The sequence below is a fragment of the Sander vitreus genome, chromosome 20 (assembly GCF_031162955.1).
Source record: "Sander vitreus isolate 19-12246 chromosome 20, sanVit1, whole genome shotgun sequence".
NCBI lineage: Eukaryota > Metazoa > Chordata > Actinopteri > Perciformes > Percidae > Sander > Sander vitreus.
This window is the reverse complement of record NC_135874.1, coordinates 7398983-7420400: the sequence shown is the minus strand read 5'-3', so window position 1 is coordinate 7420400 and position 21418 is coordinate 7398983. Positions and strand designations below refer to the sequence as shown.

The 21418-nt window shown below is 40.2% G+C and overlaps 1 protein-coding gene across 1 annotated transcript in view; it reads right to left on the bottom strand.

Moving 5' to 3' along the window:
* Positions 1 to 21418, bottom strand: part of ccdc162 (coiled-coil domain containing 162) — a 37005-nt gene that overhangs the window by 6882 nt on the left and 8705 nt on the right. Inside the window, exons 8-39 of the mRNA XM_078277627.1 lie at positions 20955 to 21107; positions 20122 to 20223; positions 19453 to 19617; positions 19286 to 19377; positions 18299 to 18434; positions 17434 to 17637; positions 16596 to 16913; positions 16097 to 16297; positions 15319 to 15440; positions 14981 to 15209; positions 13820 to 14022; positions 13387 to 13539; positions 12577 to 12670; positions 12360 to 12494; positions 11470 to 11600; positions 11261 to 11372; positions 11116 to 11165; positions 10845 to 11021; positions 10041 to 10152; positions 9600 to 9774; positions 8729 to 8867; positions 7866 to 8019; positions 6272 to 6367; positions 5207 to 5371; positions 4843 to 5039; positions 3637 to 3775; positions 3418 to 3538; positions 3220 to 3329; positions 2667 to 2816; positions 2364 to 2411; positions 530 to 700; positions 40 to 192 (exon numbers count right to left, since the gene is read on the bottom strand). Coding sequence (XP_078133753.1) covers positions 40 to 192; positions 530 to 700; positions 2364 to 2411; positions 2667 to 2816; positions 3220 to 3329; positions 3418 to 3538; positions 3637 to 3775; positions 4843 to 5039; positions 5207 to 5371; positions 6272 to 6367; positions 7866 to 8019; positions 8729 to 8867; positions 9600 to 9774; positions 10041 to 10152; positions 10845 to 11021; positions 11116 to 11165; positions 11261 to 11372; positions 11470 to 11600; positions 12360 to 12494; positions 12577 to 12670; positions 13387 to 13539; positions 13820 to 14022; positions 14981 to 15209; positions 15319 to 15440; positions 16097 to 16297; positions 16596 to 16913; positions 17434 to 17637; positions 18299 to 18434; positions 19286 to 19377; positions 19453 to 19617; positions 20122 to 20223; positions 20955 to 21107 — 4707 coding nt within the window. The remainder of the gene's footprint in view (positions 1 to 39; positions 193 to 529; positions 701 to 2363; positions 2412 to 2666; positions 2817 to 3219; positions 3330 to 3417; positions 3539 to 3636; positions 3776 to 4842; positions 5040 to 5206; positions 5372 to 6271; positions 6368 to 7865; positions 8020 to 8728; positions 8868 to 9599; positions 9775 to 10040; positions 10153 to 10844; positions 11022 to 11115; positions 11166 to 11260; positions 11373 to 11469; positions 11601 to 12359; positions 12495 to 12576; positions 12671 to 13386; positions 13540 to 13819; positions 14023 to 14980; positions 15210 to 15318; positions 15441 to 16096; positions 16298 to 16595; positions 16914 to 17433; positions 17638 to 18298; positions 18435 to 19285; positions 19378 to 19452; positions 19618 to 20121; positions 20224 to 20954; positions 21108 to 21418) is intronic.

The following is a 21418-nucleotide window of genomic DNA, read 5'->3' as shown; positions in this document are numbered from 1 at the left end:
ACATATAAAGCTAAACTCCTGGTTTCTGCCTTCCTGTACCTTTGACTGTGTGAGTGTGAGTCCATCACTGTCGTTGCTGCAGCCGTACTGCTTCTTGAGCTTGATCATTCGGTCTACTCCCTCGCTTCTTGTTCTGCTCACCATCTCACTCACATCTTGCTCCATCTGCCGCTGGTACCCATCCAGCCTGGCCTGAGAAACAAACACAGGGGGTTTTTGGCTCAAAAAGTAGATACAGTAAGTGAAATGGTGACTCTTGGAAATTAGACAATTCAAGCTGCAAACAGCAATTCAATACAGTGAAGAGCAAAAATCTTAAAAACATGAGTAAAGCAAGTTTTACGACTGACGGTTTCAACAGTATACCACATTGCATTCAGCTACTGTATAACAATAAAAGATCATATTTAACGTGAAGATGAGCTTGACAAATTTTGTCATGTGCACTTTAGAAATCACTCAGAGGTGCACAATATTCTTTTGTCAGTGGTGAGAGTGTTTTCCTAAAGATAGCTGGATACATTTTCACCTTTAGCTGGATGCAGGTAGAGAAGAGGTGTCGGACTAAAGGGTCATAGCGTTCTCTGAATTTGAGACTGAGTTGCTCTTCTAGAGTTCTCTTCTCTTCTTCCAGGTGAGCGACTTGTGCCTGCAGCGCTGAGATCTCCAACATCATCCCACGACATATGACAACAGCACCCTGTCGTACAGCACAAAAAAAACTATTTTTTAGGAACGCACTTGTTTGCCTTGATTTCAAAGGAAAAATATATATGTATATAAACAATATGAAATCTACCTATTCAAAATGTTTTCTTAATGACGAGGCATTGTCCAAATACTGTGCAAGACTTTACATGAATTGTCACCTAGATTTATTTCCCTCTGCGCTAACTGACCAGCACGCCCATTCCTTGAGCCCTAATGCTGCAATTGTGGCTAAAAAAAAAACTCAGGTTCCTTTGGGTGAATCACATTCATTTCCCAGCTGCCTCTGTTGAGCTGCTTTCTGGCCAACAACAGCAGAAAACGCACGTGTGTGAGCTCAAAGCAGCTCAGCACAAATCCTCTGAGTGAGTGAACACCTCAGATGAGGATTTAAGTCACTTTATCTCACATGATTTGTCCTATTTCCAACAATTCTAAAAATGTTTTTATAGATTTTTCATTGCAATTACAAGTTTTAACAACTGTTCCCCCCCGTCCCACAACAAAATTTCTCTCTTAACTTCTGCTGTACTATAACAGCTAAGAAACAGAAAGCAAATGATATGACAGTATCACACGTACAGAGCAATGGAACCTCCAGCAAAGCCATGATATGCATAAATACAAAAATAAATAAGAATTGCACCTTTGCTGTCACCCTGCAAGACATGTCTCAGTCCTTTCCCCTTCTGGGGTTCATCACTTATTTTCATTTTAGATATCCTGTCCCACATTTACTCTCTGTAGAAGCTCCTCTATGTCTCCTTTTTTATGATATGATCTGGTCAAATGGTTTCCAGATTTTCTCATACACCCCCAATTTGCTTTTTAAAATATACTCAGCAGAAACGTCCTCTCACTTTCAACTGCTTTTATTTTCAGCCAACACGCGTAAAACTTTGTATGAACATAAAAAAAAGGTAACTACTAAGAACTAAACTGAACAACGTTTCACAGACATGTGACAAACAGAAATGGAAAAATGTGTCCCTGAACAAAGGATGGTCAAAATCAAAAGTCACAGTCAGTATCTGGTGTGGCCACCAGCTGCATTAAGTACTGCAGTGCATCTCCTCATGGACTGCACCAGGTTTGCCAGTTCTTGCTGTGAGATGTTACCCCATTCTTCCACCAAGGCACCTGCAAGTTCCTGGACATTTCTGGGGGGCATGGTTCTCGCCCTTACCCTCCGATCCAACAGGTCCCAGACGTGCTCAATGGGATTGAGATCCGGGCTCTTCGCTGGCCACGGCAGAACACTAACATTCCTGTATTGCAGGAAATCGCGCACAGAACGAGTGGTATGGCTGGTGGCATTATCATGCTGGAGGGTCATGTCAGGTTGAGGCTGCAAGAAGGGTACCACATGAGGGAGGAGGATGTCTTCCCTGTAACGTTCAGCAACTTTTGATTTTGACCATCCTTTGTTCAGGGACACATTTTTCCATTTCTGTTTGTCACATGTCTGTGAAACATTCAGTTAAGTTCTTAGTAGTTGAATCTTTTTATGTTCATACAAAGTTTTACGCATGTTAAGTTGGCTGAAAGTAAAAGCAGTTGAAAGTGAGAGGACGTTTCTTTATTTGCTGAGTATATATATATGTTCATCTCTCCATGGTCATGCATTGCTATTTCCTACATATTACCGTAGTTACCTCTTTGTGAGAGTCACTTTTCTGAGAGTCCTTAAGATTCTTTAAATCCTGAGGTTAAAAATGGAAAAGAATCATACAACACAATAAAAAAACAGTACAGTCATGATTATGTGAGCCATAAATCAATGAAAATTATTACATACTGTATGATACTAAAAACAGGTCTTTCCTGACAAACGAAATCATTGAACACTAGGAACCAATTAAAACCTTGCCTAAGTTAGTTTTGGAAATAAATGATGTCTCTATAAACTGCCAATAAAACACACTGTATTGTGTGATGAGGCGATAACCCCCACGTACCTGTTCTCGCTGATACAGGAGCCGAGTCTCCTGCTGCAGGATTTGTTCATAAAACTGCGAGTAAAGCAGAAAGCTGCGGCGCTCTCGCTCCGTCAGAGAACAGCCGAGGTGAGTGAGACACAGCTGGAGGCGATCCTGAGAGACCCTCAGCTGAAAGAAACAAACACCAGGAGCCCTATTACACAGCATGGAGACGTCTGTACAGTGAACATAACACTGGAGAAGGGAGCAAATGTGTATAAGAATACAGAATTACAGTTTCTAGTTATCATCAGCAATACTTTGTTTGCATCCCGATATTTGAGGTGTAAAGATAACGTGAAAAAAATAAGGATTGTATCTCTTTTTAAGTATTAAACTAGTTTAAACACACTTCTGCATTTCTCACTATTTTTAATAAGTATTTTCAGAAGTAACACAGTAACTTATTTCTTTTTTTCCCCCCACATATATCTTTAATCAAAAGAGTTTTTCCCATGTAAGATAATGCAGTTGCAGCATGTTATTTGCATGAAGATGTAGTTATCGTGCATCGTTTGGCCTACAGTGTTACCTGTCCGTCGGCCTCTTCACCTCCCTCCATCAGCTGCTGGATGAATGTTTCCACAATCTGCGGCCGCTCGGGGGACAAACTGTACTTCAGCGGGGCTTTCTTCCACAGCTCTGACCAGACAGAATATATATTTTTTTATAAAGACGTCTATATTAATTCGGTGCTTATAGGTACATTTATTGGGTTTTTTTGCCGGACCTGTAGGTAGGCCTGTGTCCTGTCGAGTTCGCTCTGAAACCACCAGCGTCAGCTCTCTGTTAATCTTCCTCTGCACCGCTCTGATCATGTCCCACTCGGTGCTCTCCAGCAGTTTGTGAAGCTGAGAGGTTGACAGTGTATTTTATAAAGAAATGAGGTCTTGTTACAAACACATTGGGACAATATTTTATGCAGTTAAGTAGTTGTACTGTGCAGTACCTGCCAGGCTTTCACATCAACCTCTGAAGCTCCAGGCGGAGGTAGGAGAGACTGGCTGCCAGATATTAAGACCTCATAGTCCCGCTCCTTACCCATTTGTTGAGCCAGAGCTCTCATACTGGGGTAAAAGATTTCAGCTCTGTAAAGGAAGGACAGCTATTTAAAGATGGGACTAACACGTGTATTTAAAACAATTACTGTTTAAGCCGCCCGATGTGAAGAAAGTAGAGATTCAAAGTTCATTCTTGATCTTAGAGACAGCAGTTGAAAAATAATCTTATCATAAGGTAAGATTTGATTCTTTTGGTAGCTGTTCTGGAGCTTTCAATCATATCACATGAGCTTCATCAGCCAATGGAGTTTGCCCCAGTTGTCATGAAATAGAAAATAGGGGGACAACTTTAAAGACATTACATTGCACTTAAAGGTGCTCTAACCGATGTCACGCATTTTTTTTAGGCTACAACATTTTTTGTCACATCCAGCAAACTAATACAAGCAAAAATACTCCTCACTGTCCACTAGCTGCCTGTAAAAAACGTGGTCTCTGTAGACAGCCCAGGCTCCACAAACGCCAACAAAAACAAACTGCCCCAACCAGCACCACCAAACATAACAGCATTCCAGCCAATAACCGACAAGAAGGATTTTGGAGTGGGGGTTGGGGGAGGGTTGTACGTGGAAGCACGGAAGGGAGGGAGAGGGGACGGGATGAGGGGGAGGGAGGGGCTAGCTAGCCTCAGTTTTGTTTGAAAATACTTCGAACGTCAACAAGAAGTGCCGTCACCCAACATCGCTTAGAGCACCTTTAAGTTGTCCCTAAAGTGCTCAAAAGAAGAAAACGCTTTTGAACATTTTTGAAGTTCTGAGCAAACTCCATCTGCTGATGAAGAAAACGGACAGGATTGAAAGCTTCAGAACAGCCACTAAATGTACCCTGTTGTGAGACTGTTCTATGTTGTATATTCAGTCTATTTATATTTGCATTACAAGAAATAAAAGAATTCGAGGAACAATGTTATACCGAAGCAGCCACTGACACACATTAATGAATTAAGGATGAAAGGAAATAAAAAGCCTTGGTAGTTTTTAGGGTATATTATATTGGTGGCTGTTATCTGATATTTATCAACACAAGCTAAGAAACCTACATACAGCTGTCTGAAGGTAATGAAATCCTCACTCTTTCTGAGCTTCCCACCGTACCTGTAGAGTTTCACAAACTGCTGATAGAAACTGGGCGTCCTCAACGTTTGAGCGCCCAAACGTCTTCGAGCCCAGCTCTCCTTGAACACCTGAAGCTGCTTGGCCAGCAGGAGGAAACCTTTCAGCACAGACTGGACTCGGATTGGATCCTGAAGAAGAACGGACACACTAGTAGTCTTCTTTTCTTCTTCAGCTTCCTAAAACAAAGACAAAAAAACAGTTAACAGAATGTGACAGACAATAACAGAACTGTGTGGGTTTAAAGCCAGAAGCAGCCTCGTAGTTGCACAAAAGGAATGGTTTACACATAATCCAAACTGTCTCATTTGCCCGCTTGAGTCGCAACTTATAAACAATCGTTTACTTCATCAGGTTTTCCGTCGTGCAGAAGGTCATCCTTGTTGCCATGGAGACGAACAGGCTCGGCCTCTCTTCCACTGTTCAGGACGTCCTCCATGAGCAGCGACACGCCGAGGATTGCTGCATTGGCCTGCAGTCTGCTGCGATCGCTCAGACCGCTCAGACACAGCTGCAGACAAACAACTCCTCTGTGATATTCAAGTCAACTTTATTTCAGACACACAGGTCCATATCAGTGCAAAAACATGCAAAACACAACACAGACAAGACAAAAAAAATTTAATTTCATAAGATCAAAGTGATTAAAACACATGCAGACATTTGTTCCAATGTTTCCAAAAGCAAGAAGTGTACCTTGTGTCACTCATTATCTGTTGTAGACCTTGTTTGTTACTGTATGTATCCATAAAAAGTCAATACAATTAGTAAAAGATCTTCTTCTCACCTCAGTTCAATGTTTCAGGTAATTTGTGATTTTTTGTCCGGATGACAGTGCTATAGAGCAGGGATCTTCAACAGGGGGTGTATGCAGGGGGGGCCTCCAAATTATAGTACATTTTAGAATGTAGAGTCTTAACATGAATCCAACATATTATTAGCACATATAAATCCCCACTGATGATAGGCTTACTGGCACATATGTAAGGTGTCACTAAGGTAGCCACCCACAGATACAGTTCATCCTAAGTGTGTATGTTTAACATTAAACATAATTAGAAAATCATGCCAACAATTATTAGGCTATTTTAATAGCTTAGTATTCTATGCAAAAATGTATAAAGGCTTTAGGCCACCCTACAAGTTATTGTAGGCCCAGTTTAATATGCAACTTTATTTTATACAATATATTTAGTAGGGGGTGGGGGTCCCTGCTCCGTCTGTCTTTCAGTTAAGGGGTCCTTGATTTAAAAAAACGTTGAAGACCCCTGCTATAGAGGAAACAAAGACAATAGGTGTCATCATATGGAGACTAAGAATATGTTCCTCAAATTTCAAGGCAATGTGGTCTATGGAGAAACCTCACATAGCCACCGTTACATCACACCATAGCAGGCAAAAACGTATTAACCTGCATGCAGTATTCGATGGGAGGAACGTCCCAAACATCCAGAGGGAACAATCCATGACAGGCTATGAAACTTCTCCATGGAAAAATTCCCTGAGCCTGCAGAGAAAGACAACATGAGACAAATAAAATCTCCCATCTTGACATGTAGTATTTACATTTTAAACTGATATATTTCAGGGTAAAAAGTCAAATTTAATATTCTAAAAGTAAGGCCCAAAAGTATTACATTTCATGTACAAAAGGTCTTACATTTTTCTCGTCCTTTTGTAGGATTAAATAAATGCCGTAACATCAAATAAATATTTTGTGTGGGTAACATTTAAATTAACTATTTGTATTTTCAGTTTCATAGCATAAGAGCTCTAAATGGAACAAATATTTGATTAATTTTATGTTATTAGAGTATGTGACAAAGGGGTAATGCACTCACCACTTGTGCTTATGTACATTTGTCCATGTTTATTTTACACAATGGTCTATTTGTATTGAATTCATTTCACACAAAATCACTGTTTAGTTTCAGTTAGATTTACTAAGTTGCAGGTTTGAAACAGTCAATTGTTTGTTTCTTCATACACACCTTTTCTTTGTTGATTTGTTTGGTCCACCATGTAGAAATGTTTGGGGAGGAGCCCCAGCAGCATGGTGTAGCAATGTCATCACTGACATCACGGGGCAGACCCAAGTCATGGGGGTTTTCTGTGTGTAGTTTTTTTAATGTGTTTGTTTAATGCATTTGAGGGTTAATTGATAAAAGTTACGTCCCTCAATAAAGGTTTTTATTTATTTATGTAAAATGAGTGCAAACTGTGTCTAGCTTTGTCCAGACTTTGGTAAAGTTAGAAATATTTGGTAGACTCACAGCTGGAAGATAGTGGTGCAGTCCGGGCTAGATTAGAGCCTGATAAAGGCAGTGGCATTTTGCTGCTTAGGGAGAGGGAAGCCTTGTTGATACAAACGTGTGCTTTAGTGACTTTTTGGTAGATGAGAAGTTGTGCTGCTACAAACGCATGCTTTTCTCATTTTGTCAAGTAGATTTTATTGTTTTGGCTCCAGTTTTTTTTTCAATATTTTCAATATTTGTATTTTTTTAATTTATACTGGCACCCTGCAAAGAAACATGCACTGTTTGAAAATGTAAGAAGTCTGCCTGCCTATCTTTGCCACTCTGACTACGCTATGCGAATGTTTTATTAAATTTACGTAACATTATTTGGTAAATACTTCTTTTCTCGGGCTTAAAATCCACACTGATGGGGCGCCTGGGTAGCTCACATGGTAGAGTACGCGCCCATGTACAGAGGCTCAGTCCTCGACACAGCGGCCGCAGGTTTGGTTCTGACCTGTGGCCCTTTTCTGCATGTCATTCCCCCTCTCTCCTTTTTCAAGTCTAAACTGTCCTGTCAATAATAAAGGCCTAAAAATGCCAAAAACAATTCTTAAAAAAAAAAAGAATCCACGCTGATTTGCCATTATATGGCTGTGAAGTTTCCATTACATTTCATCCTAGGTGGTTTAAAAAGTCTTAAATTTAACTTGGAGAACCCTTGGGGTACCCTGTATTTGTCCACTGATATCATGCAGCTAAACCAACCTGGCAGCCTCGAGTCTCTAAAGGTGGAGGAACAGGCAGCGTGAGGCTGAACACGTCCGTCTGGACACTGTCGCTCAGCGGGGGGAGAGCGGTCGCCATGTTGTCACTCACACTCTGGTAAGAGGTAACGTCACCGGAGGAGAGGAACACCTCCCTGAAACATGAAAGAAAGGGAAAAGTCTGACATTTCTCAATAGAGAAATTCTAGGTTGCCCTAAGCTAGAAGGAAATGGGACGATGTGTGCTGCCATAGGAGAGCCATAAAAAAGAATAAATCTGTAAAAGTATAATAATTACATCATATAAAATAAATACATAAAATACAGTGGTTTAGATGAAATAAGAATATTTACACAAATAGATGAACAAATATGAAAATAATGAAAATGCTTATTAGTATTTTATATTTTATTGTTATTTGTTAACAATAATTTGATTGATTTCATTTTTTATTGTTCTATTTTCAATTTTTTGCTTTACTTATTTTTTCATTTATTCCTCTTTACATTTCCACATCCATTATCTTTTACACATTTATTCTTTTTTATGGCACTCCTATGGATCCATAAATACAAAGCTAAATTAGAACTAGTGTCAAGCTCTTTCAGAAAGAAAAAGAAAGGATTAGTGGGCAAAATCGTAAATCCATTACTCTCAAAAAGGCCGTAAGTGGCCCAGCCAAAGGATGACCGTAGACATGATAGCATAACAAAGGGAACCAGCAACAAGAGAGCGAATATAAAAAAGAAACAGTTGCATGAGTGCCTTTAAATCATTTGTGATAGAAAGTCAGTGAAGGCAGATAGAGATTAATTGATCAATCTGGCTCAGCTCCGAGATTAGTGGCCAAACTCCTCACTGACCTGATGAGGTGTCTCACAGCGGTGTCAAACTGCAGGAGGACGACGTGCCTGCGCAGCTGCAGCAGTCGGCCCACAGACTCTGGGCTGCTGGGATCAGACAGACTGTCGACCTGATGCTGGATCTCCAGCAGCTCTGCTCCTGTACAGCACCCACAGAGGAGGACACAAAGCCTTGTGAGTCAACGAGGAAGAGTGACCTGGTGTGGAGGAAGCCCGGGGCCCCCATTTGAAACCAGGCCCAGATGGAAGGCTCGTTAGCGAGCGCCTTGTGGCCGGACTTGCCACAGAACCCGGCCGGGCACAGCCCAATAAAGCAATAAACCAGAGGCTGGCTCTGGGGACGTGGAACGTCACCTCTCTGTGGGAGAAAGAGCCGGACCTTGTGCGTCTGGAACAATGTTGCACTGTACAGCACCTTGTAACCCTGGTTTTGAAAGGCACTTTATAAATAAATGTACTTACTATATGTACTTACGTATGTATGTACATTTACAAAAATATTTATGTACAGTATATTAAAGGCAGGGTTGGTAACTATTTCCAATATACATTGTAGTAGTATAACTTTGTTATAAATTGTTTGAAATGTTCTTTACACCCTGACAGCAATAAATAACTTATGGCCCCTTAAAAAAGGAGCTAAAAAAGATCCGTCATCTGGAGCTGCTGTAATCCTGTAAAAATGTCCACCAATCAGTTGTTGTACCTTTATAAAATGTGTCTGTCCTTTCATGTATGTCATTGTATTTTTTTTTGTTGCCTGTAAAGCTCTTTGTATGAGATGGTGCTCTAAAACTCAACTTGTCTTGCCTATTAGGACTAATATTTGCATATGGGCAGCTGTGATGCTCTGTTTCCAAGATCTACCTACCGATGCCTTCAGTGCCTCCCCAGTCAGCTGCAAGTGAGCCCTGCATATCCTGTCCTCTCCTACAGCTACAGGAGTCTTCTGTGTTTCCCAGTCTGGAGAAACTAACCAGGTAATAAATGATGTCATGGAGAGCTGAAACTATCTGCAGAGTGTGATGGAGAGCTGCTGAACACGCCTGTTGAAATCAGAGTTTCGACAAGAAATGTATAAACAAGAAAGTAAATTGCAAAAGTTTAGACCCCAAAGATGATGGCAAAAGTGAATTAAAGATACTCATGTAGTTTATAATCCAGTGTGATCCAGGAGGACAAATGCAAGCACTAAAATCTACACAGAAACACACCATTGCATTCAAAACTATTCATGGTTTTAAAAAAAGCAGCTAAACGCATCATGTCTTGTGCCGCTGTATTAATAGCCTTATGAGTTCAAGCGTCTCACCAAAACATTTTTGAACATGTGAAGCACTTCCGAGAAGTGGGGGATGTACCACAAGTTGAGGAGACATTTGCCTTCTGCAGATAACAACTGCCGCGGCCGATGCTGAAAACTCCTATTTGTGGAGAGAGGTGTGATTAGACTAACACTACACAGATCTGTGTTTATGTACAAATGTTTTTCGATGTTAGTAACGCCTGCACACTGACTCTAAACCACGTTAGAGGTAGAGACGTATTCATGTCCCCTTTAATACTTCACCTTCTAAAATCTGACACCAAGAGGCCTAAAACAAACGTACAAAATAACACATTTAATTTGTACATTTATTTATGGCATAGCTTTCCATAGTCTTTAGCATAACATACATTCAGCTCCACATGTTTCTAGATTGCACTGCATCTGTGGATTTTTACATGGAACTATTCCTTCATGCTGGGTTTGGCATTACCACATCAATACCTTTTGCAATAAAGCTGATCATCAGCCTTAATAACAGACAGTCCTTACAGACAAATATTATGAATATGTGTGGAGTTTTCCTGGTGTATATATAGTATAAATGCATATTTATAGGGTGTTCATCATAGAAGCTTTTAGGCTGTATATTTAATGGTGTGGTAACCATTTTCAAACATTTTAAACAGGCAACAATCTGACTGGGATAGAAATGTTGATTGTTGAAATAAATTTGGGGTTTAGAGTCTGAGCGCAAGCGTAGCTGTTTTCGTCAGTGCCAACATGTGAGGCGCATACAAGTCTTCTATTTTACACATGAACAATGTATACAATTCAAGCTGGTTGTACCTGGGGTCAGAGCAAAGGCCAACTCCTGAATCCAAAGTGACTCTGGGCTCTCTGGTTTGACCAATCATGAAGTGGGACTGACGGATGGAGGGGATTTCATCCAAAATGATGGTTAGATTGTAGTAATATGCCACAATCTGCGCTCTCACACAATACTGAGATATCTGTGTGCTGAATCTGTGGACAGACACATCATTTATCTCCAACATGCTCTTATCTAGAGTGACGTACAGGGAAAAACTTGTCCTGTCTTATGTTTTTATGGACATACTTCTTGAGAAAGTCGATTATGAGCCTCCTTTTGATATTCGCTGCTTCCTCCTGCAGTGTGAGAGAAATTAATTTTACTTCACGGGCAGCCAATCACATATCATCCTGCTCAGCCGCCTGAGAATCCACCACTGTGTGCAACTCACTGGGCTTTTTATAAGACCCCCCACAGCCTGTTTCTTCTTCACAAATGAGTTCAGCATCTCGTCACGCTGACCAACTTTTTCCAGCTGGATGGACACAAAGGCTTCCATCAGCCTGGAGTAACAAACAAGACTCAGTTTATTAAAGAGCTAGCACTAAGGCACTGCTAATAATAGCCAGTGTCATTTGTTCTGCGAGTGGGGAATATTACCTCTCCTTGGGAGTGGTGGGAGGTCTTGCTGAGCCTTTGGAGGGTGGAACGTTAGATTTTTCCTGCAGGTTGTTGGTTCCAGGTTTGGAGTCCAATTTGACATCTTTATCAGAATAAAGGGCGACTTCACTCTGAGAATAAATTAGAAAACTGAAACATTTGAACAGCAGTTTATTTATTTTAAAGTGTGACAAATACCAGTGGGGGAAAAGGTATTCAGGTTATTTGGGGCAGCAGTAGCTCAGTCCATAGGGACTTGGCTTGGGAACCGGAGGGGCTGGGTTCAATTCCTGGGCACTGCTGAGGGCTCCTTGAGCAAGACACGGAACCCTCAACTGGTCAAGGTGCCTTCATTGGCATCCCCCTCACTTTGCCATCTCTCATTAGTGCATGTATGAGGTCCTGTTTGTGCATGTGTGTAATGTGTAACAACAGACAAAGTATGCCTTCTTCTTTTTATTTACCACAAATACTCAATTACAAGTGTAAGTCCAACATTTAAAATCTTAATAAGTAAAAGTACAGAAGTATTAACAGAAAATTTACTTAAAGTATCAAAAGTAAAAGTACTCATTCATTATGTTATTATGCCTGCATCAATGTGTAAGCAAGTTATATTTTAGATTTCTCTCTAATCTAATTTTTTGGTGAGATATTGAATTATACTGATTTGGATAGTTATTGAATTCAGCAGGATAAATGTCTCTTTGGTGGAACTTTGGTCACAAGCCAAAAATGGTTGGGAACCACTTCTTTAATCTTTAACAATATATCATATAAAAAAAAAAGCTGAAATATAACTACATCTGTCAGAAAAATGTGATGAAGTAGAAGAACTAGTACTTGACTAAATGTACTTAGTTACTTTCCATGACTGAAGAAATTCACACCTGAGCTGAAGACGTCTCACTCTCTGCCCAGTGACAAACACAAACCAGCTTCACAGCACTTATCAAAGCGTTCTTCTGTACAACCTGACAGGCCAGAGTCACCTGCAGGTTTTCTATACTCTGTGTGTTCATAAGCTATGAAGAGAAAAGAAATGAATTCAGTCAGTAATAGCTTGATCATTGGCTAAAAAAAAACCTGAATTTAATTTCAACATACATGAATAACTGCCTCCTCTGAGCTGAAGCTGAACCTCCCGATCTGGTTCTCATCCAGTTCCTGGATGCTCAGAGGCAGGTGGGACGGGGTGAACCTGCGGCAGACAGCACACTTTGATTCCATTTCAAACATACTTCACAGCAGAAATAAGAGCACATGTTGAGAGGCAGGGCATGCATACGTATATCCTGACCCAGTGTTTCTGAATCGCCTGCTAGACAAATCCCAGCAACTGTTTCATACTAGTAAACAGTGGTGGAAGAAGTATTCAGATCCTACATAAGTACAAGTACTAATCCCACAATGTAAAAATTCTCTGTTACAAGTAAAAGTCCTGCATTGAAAATGTTACTTAAGTAAAAGTATGTAAGTATCATCAATGTACTTAATATATTTAAAGTAAAAGTACTCAATGCAGAGAAATCCTCACATTCTAGAAACTGGAAACAATCAGAACTGTTCTGTCAATCAACTAAGGTTTAATCTGTGAGTCATTTCAGCTGCACTTGTAGGCCGTTATATTGTTGGGTAGTTTAATTTATAATAAAACATCGTATTTTATAAACTACATGTGTTTTGTGTGCAAAAACCTAATTTGTAAAGTAACTAGTAACTAAAGCTATCAGATTTATGTAGTGGAGTAAAAAGTACAATATTTCTCTCTGAAGTGTAGTAGAAGTAGAAAGTGGCATGAAAAGATAATACTCAAGTCAAGTACCTAACATTTTTACTGAAGTACAGTACTTGAGTAAATGTACATTCTACCATTGCTAGTAAAGAACATGTTGCAGGTACAGCGTAGTTATTTACCTGTCCACAGAGCTGTCATCTTCCAGTATGGCTGTGATGAAAACTGGCCTCTGCTCTGCTTTGTCTTTCTGCGCAGCAACCTCAAAATGCACTGGCCTCAGGTAAAGGTGGAACTCATCAAAGTCGAGCTCTGACGCCACGTTTCTGTACAACCTGTGCAGAAGTATTGAACGTTAACAGTCTGATACTGAACTGGATCATTTCTGCATGTACAGTCATATTACGAGACCAACATGGCAAATCATTATTGGCATTTACCTCAACATATACTGTAACTCACTGGTCAATGGAGTTGTCAGTGCGCCATTGGAACAAGTCTAGAGTTATTTCTGTGGTTCATTTTAACCAATAATTGTAAATAAATTACAGGTGGCCCAACTCTGTCACTGGCCAGCTATTGCTATTTTACCCTGGTGTTAAGTGTTATCTTAACTGTGCCAGATGTGCAGTCTCTGAGGCCGATTCCAGCAGACGATGGCGGATGGTGACGAGCTCCAGCAGCTTGGAGAAAGTTTCCACGCCATACAACTGTTTCTCTTTTCCCTGCGTCATGTCCTTCTCCTCTGCAGATCTGACTAACAACAGCCCCACCTTTTGGACCAAAATCGGGTCCTCAAAAAACACACCTGAGAACAACTGAGAGCGGAGAAAAGGAAGTTAGACTTATGTGCTTCATTATATGTATGTAAATTGATTTAAAGTTCCCATATTATGCTTAATTTTATATTTAAACTTGTATTTTGGGTTTCTACTAGAACATGTGTTCAAAAACACCTTATTTTTCTCATACAGTCTGTCTGAATATACCTGTATTCACCCTCTATCTGAAACGCTCCGTTTCAGTGCCTGTCTCTTTAAACCCCCCTCCCGAAAAAGACTAGTCAGCTGTGATTGGTCACTATTTACAGTTCATCCGCATCTGTGCTCACGGAGTCTCTGCACCATCATTGCAGCCGGGGAGACTGTAACGGCACTGTAGCGGCACTTTCTAAATATAACCTAGTATAGTTGTGACATCACAAGTACAGAAGTCCTGACGGCTAGTTTAAAGGCACAGTTTCTGAATACGGGCTGTGTGCATTTCTGTGAGGCTTGAGTGTTTTGATACTTTACAGTAGAGCTGGGCGATATGGAGAAAATCAAATATCACGCTATTTTTGACCAAATAAATCGATGTTGATATTGCAGCGATATTATAGGTTGACTATTGGTGTTTTCACTAAATATTAACACAATGAGAGTTTTGATAAATAAACACCAATAATGTGGATACAATGACTAATTGGGTAAAGGCAAATAATAAAACAGCTAGTAGTCCGATAAGTTCAGAAAATAACATAACTTTACTGTAATGCTTCCTTTAAAACCAGGAAAAGACAACACTTGTGTCATATTACAATATTATGATATTCAAAATGTAAGATGATATCTAGCCTCATATATCAATGTTGATATAATATCGATATATTGCCCAGCCCTACTTTACAGTATTTATATAGCATCTCGACCTGCTTTATACTTTAAAAAGACATGGAAATCTCACTTTTTACAATATGGGACCTTTAAATCGATTTTCAAGAAAAAGAAAACCTACGTCCTTCTGTATCTGAGAGCTGTAGGAGGCTCCGGGTGAAGCCAGGTGGTTCCAGCTCTGCAGGGCCTGCTGCATGAGCTTCTGTCGCAGGAGGAGTTGGTCAGTGACACTGGCGGCTCGGTGCAGCTGACAGAGCTCTGTGTGAGCCTGAACTAAACCATGGTAGACTGCAGAAGCCAGGCAGAGGGACGGATGAACCTCCAGGAGGAATGTGTTCATCAGTGCAGGGCTGCAAACACAACACAAGAAGGCAAACATGGAGTTATTAAGAGCACAAAATATAGATAGTTAAAGAAACATACCAAATCTAAGGTAATAAGGCTTCTGTATGTACTTGCCTGCTGCCTCCAAGTGAGACCAGATGTTTGGGAATGTATTTTGGTGGGAGGCCAAAGTCATGAACGCAGCCATTGCCGTCGTCTCTCCAGATGTGTTGGAGATACTGCCGCTGTTTTTCAATCTGATAGGGTGTTTAGTATCCAAGAGGAAATTTACACATCAAGATTGGTTTAAAAAAAGATAATCTTTGTTATTACATTTAAACTAGGGCTGCAACAATTACGTTCATGATCGATTGATCTGCTGATTAGTTTCTCGATTAATAGATTCATTGTTTAGCCTATGAAATGTCATTAATTGGTAAAAAAAAAATGCTAATCTCAACTTCCCAGAGCCCAAAGTGAAGTCTCTAAAATGCTTGTTTTGTTCAACATGAGCAAATGTGCATTCCAATAATAGCTGGAACGAGCAAATATTTGACTAAAAAGATTTATCGATTATCAAAATAGTTGCCAATTAATTTTCGTTCAATTGTCTAATACATTGGTTCCCAAACTGGGGTATTTATACCCCAGGGGATAAGCAAAGTGGTATACAGTTGGGGGTATGCGAACACAATAATATTAGATTACTCATCATTACTCATATAAGAGTGTGGGGGCGGGGAGTACGTAGCTGGAGGTTAAAGGGGTACGGAACTGTAAAAAGTTTGGGAAACACTGGTCTAATAAATCATTTTAACTTTAACTGTTTAACTGTTGGATCTCTAATTTGATGTGTTTGCATTCTGCACATTCACACATGAACACAATCCTTTTGCAGACTTTGTGTTTTCACCTGATTGTCCAAAATGTCTCTGATCAGCTGCTGGTGGCTCTGCAGGCAGCCTATCTCAGCCCTGTAGGCCTGAACAAAGTAATCCTGGTTCAGGTCCAGTTGTGGCCGACAGTGCATGATGTCAGTAATGACTCCAGCCAACGCAAACCTCTCCTCTGTCCCTGCTGTATGCTGGTAGGCCTCAAAGTAACAGTTCAAGAGCTGGAGAATGAGGAGACACCAAAAGTTAATAAACACTGCTGATCTATGAACCTGACTGGCTTTGAAAAATGAGAAATTAAACAGGCAAATACATATTTCCAGTTGAGAGATACGAAGAAAAATATTATTTAATCTCAAAGTTGGTGCAATAAAATTTGCTAAAATGTACTTAAAGTGCTGTATCAGAAATACCGTACATTCAGTGACTGATAATAAGAATTAAGTAAATGAAAAAGAGAGCCGACAAAGAGACATGAAAAGCAAATGAACGCGTCCACAGTAATTTTTATCACTATACCTGCACTTTGCTCTCCAAAAACTCCGTCTCACATGTCCACAAGTCGAGCAGCACTGCAACACGGTCAACATCCGCTCCGGCCCAGGAGTGGATCTCTGTTGTCGAGGCATTTCCCATCTTCTTAATCCTGTCTCTCTGGATGAAGCGTGAGCCGACTAGAAGCAGCTCGTCCTCCAGCTCCTCCAGGTCCTTCAGAGCAGTGTCGTACACGATGTAAAACCCTCTCTGATCCTGAGTGTGGACCAATCGCTCCTCTGCGCTGTAGAAATCATGAAGGTTCTCCACCTCTGCAAACTCCATGAACTCTGAGCAATGGACCTGGAATATACAGTAAAGTCACATACTGTATATACATGCAAACAGGAGAGATCATAAACAGATGGATATTTCTGAACCTTTTAGAGAAGCTTGGAGGTTCAAAGATGATAAAATAAAGAACACAATGTACAAACTGTAGCTAGACATGAATACCTAAACATTTTAACTTCCATACCAGAAATACTGCAACACATAGTCGCATAAACGCATATTTGCATACCCAGAAACAGTGATTGCATTACTCCAAACAAGCCTAAGGGGACAAAATGTTCATGTCGGTAACTTCAGCTTTATCTGAGTTTAAGATACATTTGCATTCATACATAAAAACATGTAAATTGCAGTGCTCACATCCTTATCAACCATGGCTAATTACAAAAACATAAATACATAGATAAAATCATTATAAAACCATATTCTGTGAAATAAACTGTTACAATATTAAATGCACAACAGATAAGACACACCAATCAAACATGTTCTCAGGAATCAGCTGCTGTTTACTTTAATATGTTCTTACCTTACAGTCAACAGGAGTGTTGTGGCTGTACTGGAATGAGCCGAGACCTTCTGTCTCCCCTCTTCCTCCTCTGGCTGCGTTCATCCAGCCAGTTTCCTCGGCTGTGCTGCACAGCTCCCCTTCCTCCAGCTGCAGACCTGCTAGGTCAAAGGTCAAAGTCCTCTCCACAGAGCGCAGGTAGTTCAGCAACCCAAGAGAGATGCGCTGCGGACGGGACAAGTACATTTCGTTTAAAAAAAACTTTTTTCCTTTTTCTTCAGCTGATTTTTTGGGCAAGCAACATCCAGTACACATTCAAGCTACATCTTAACGTGCTACAATTCTGGATCGACGAAGGTTAATTTCCTGGATAATCGCCGGAACACCAAGTGTTGCCAGATATTCTGCCGGATGTCCCTTGCCTTGTAAACTCAAGCTACACGCTGAAAATTGATTATTTTGAAGAAAATGTGGATTGTACAACAAGGGAGGCCTGCTTGGTTTAGACTTATAAAGAATATGTTTAAGGTTACGGCATTTACTCTCTAACTGGGACATTTTGGGACAGATTGGCAGGGATTGCTATGGACGACGTACACACAGCGATTGCTGTATTGTGTGAACAGTTAATTTCATTTAATAATATATGTGGCTTTTTCTTTTGCGGGGTGCAAATGTTCCACCAAATCAAGTTCCTTCCCGAGACTATTTTGCAGAGCAAGTGCGGTTGTGACCGGAGCTTAGCGCCGACCAAGATGATTGTGATTGGTTTAAAGAAAGGAAAACAACCCAAAACGTTTATTCTCTTATCCAGGAATGTATGTGTGGTGTAGCCAGACCTTACTCGAGATTATGCCTGGCACTGCGAGACTACTGAATGCCTCACCTGGAGCTGTCTGAGTTTGAGATGACGCAGGTGAACCAGAGACAGGTAAGCACCTCTAGTTATGATGGGATCTGAGGTTCCCTCCTCTAAACTGTCATCCAGACCCAGGAGCTGCAGGCTGTCCTCGAAGGAGTACCTGTGTTTTATAGAGGAAGCAAAGGCAAAGAAAACTGAATACTCCCATGAAAAGTGGCTGATGTCGGGATTTATATGATTTAGATGATTTATATGACCTATTCCTTCCTTCTCATCAATTGTTATTGTATATTTTTTGTAAATTTCTAAATTCTATTGTATTGTTATACTGCATACTTAACAGCATTTTTTTTTAATTTACATTTCTTACTGTCCTTTCTGTTTTTATTCTTTATATGTTAAGTGAGTGTTGTACTTTGAGAGAAAAGATTAACTGGAGTCAAATTCCTTGTTTGTTTGCGCAAACTTGGCCAATAAAGTTGATTCTGATTCTGATTAATCAAGAGGTCAACCAAGAACAAACCCAGAAGCCTTTAAAGATTATATTTTTTAGGCCTTTATTTCTATAGGACAGCTTAGACTTGAAAGGGGGGAGAGAGAGAGAGAGAGAGAGAGGGAATGACATGCAGCAAAGGGCCGCAGGTCGGAGTCAAACCCACGCCCGCTGCGTCGAGGAGTAAACCTCTGTATATGGGCGCCTGCTCTACCGGGTGAGCTACCCAGGCGCCCACCCAGAAGCCTTTAAAAGTCTATAAAATATCAAAAGAAAGACATATGCTTTTCCCAAAAGGCCAAGGTAAGGTCTTCAGATTGCTTATTTTGTCTACACAGCAGTTTAAAATCCCAAAATGATAAAATATACAATGATGTAAAGCAGAAAATGCTAAAAAAAATCTTTTGGCATTTTTACTTGTTAAGTGATTAAAAGCACTTAAATTCATTACCAGTACTTCTACAAACATCTTGAAAACCTCATAACGTAGCAATATTCTCTGCTCGAGTGATACACACCTTTCATTTGTTGCAGTTGAGGTTTGACTCTTCAAACTCTTCTTATTATGGCCTGCACTGCCTCCAGATCTGGTTGACTGATCATGTGTTTCCTAACAAGAAAAATGTGGCTTTTAATATAATGTCTTCCAAAAGAGAGAGAGGGTTGATAAGTGGATGGTACATGCCTGAGTGAGAGAGGCAGCGCTGTAAATACTCGTCCAGATCTCGGAGATCTTTTGTCGCTTGGTCTTACTGCTGCTTGAGACCGACGAGGTGGGTGGAGATTGTGAGTCGCCAACATGAGCGGCGTGTTCTTTTACAGCCGCGGCCACATGGAGCACATCAGGGACCTAATGAGATCACCAAAAAGCACAACTCGACACCTGATCCACAAGCTTACACCCCCTGATACAAATGTAGGTTGTGTGTGTTATAAAACATGTGAGGCACCAGGTGAGCAGGGTTTACTGCATATGACAGATAGAAACAGAGAAACCTTTTTGCACCAAGGACCCCTAAACTTACACTAATTAGACCACAGACCCCCCCATTTGATAAGATTTTGTCCCAGGGTCCCCCATCTGATAGGATTTTTGCTTTTACATGTTTTATTACAGAAAGTATCTGAAACCCATGACCAAAATAAGCATACATGCTGTCATTGTGTTACTTATAGATGGAATTATAGTGAAAATAAATGATTCCCCTTTTTGCTGGAACTCCCTAAAGGAACCCAGACCCCACTTTGAGAACCACTGGATTAACAGACTAAAAATGACTGTACAGTATCTTGATAAACTACTATGTACACATGATAAGTGTATAAAGACATTCAGAGCTGACATTGCAGTTACCTGAAGAAACCTGCTGTGCATCTTCAGCAGCTCATCCACAGATTTCTTTTCCTTCAGCTTTGTGATGAGCTTCTGCTGCCACGGATCCCGTCTGGGCTTCACCTACAAGACAGAATCCAAACAGTAGGACTGGCTATCCGCAGTGATTACCCAAATCGATTAGATTCCGATTCACAAGGTCCAGATTCAACTAAATTTCTGATTCGATATTGATTAAGTAAGGGAAATTTCAGTTAAAAATACCAACTTTGCTTGGATATAAAAAAGATTCTCAGAGAACTTATGCTGTAAATTGTACAAGCAAGAAACAACCCTCAAATAGTTTTTATAATGCACCAAGTTAATGTTTACATTAACAATTGACCCATGTTTGAAGTACTTGTTACCCACATACACGTTACACACTTGTTTCACATCAATGGTGAAAAGGCATATATTAAAAGTTAGATTTCTGGATTTTATTTATCGATATCAGATCAATTAAACGATTTTAATTAGAGTGTCGATTATTTAAACCCAGCTCTAGTCAGTACCTAGTGTCCTATCACACCACACAAAAAATCCCTTAAATGCCTAAAAAGACATACAGCAATATTTTTTTATAACCTGAAACACAAGAAAGAGTGATGGAGAAAATACTTGAAAATGGTTTGGATTAAAAAGCGATGCGAGAGAAAGAAGAGGTATAAAAAGTTGTTCCAAATACTACATCAGAAAGTACTGACTGCAGTAAAAATTGTTATTGACACTTCCTGGCAAACCCCAAACGCCCAGAAAAACTCTCTTTTTTGTCAAGTCTTTTTTTTTTTACCATTTTGTTCATTTACTCTCACCTGAATGAATGGGATCCAGTTGGCCTCCTTCCTCAGAGCCAGGCTCGCACTCTTCCTTCCCCACTGGCTCTCTTTTACCTCTGTGCCATCGTACTGAGGAAATCTTTTCATCTGCTCTTGTTGTCTGAAAATCGTTCTGAACTCCCTCCACACCTGCTGAGACAGATGTGGACTGACATATTGCTGATAACCAACTTGTCTGATGCCATTTCCTAAATATTGCAAGACCTTTGTTTATATGTTGTATCAGTTTTCCACTGCAGTGGAAGAAGTATTCAGTACTAATATCACACTGTCAAAATACTCCACAAGTAAAAGTCCTGCATTCAAAATCTTACTTAAAAAAGTATGTAAGTATTATCAGCAACATGTACTTAAAGTATCAAAAGTAAAAGTACAAATTGTGCAGTAAAATGTTCACTGTCAGTGTCAATATTGCTGCTGCATTAAGGTGTATGTTGCAT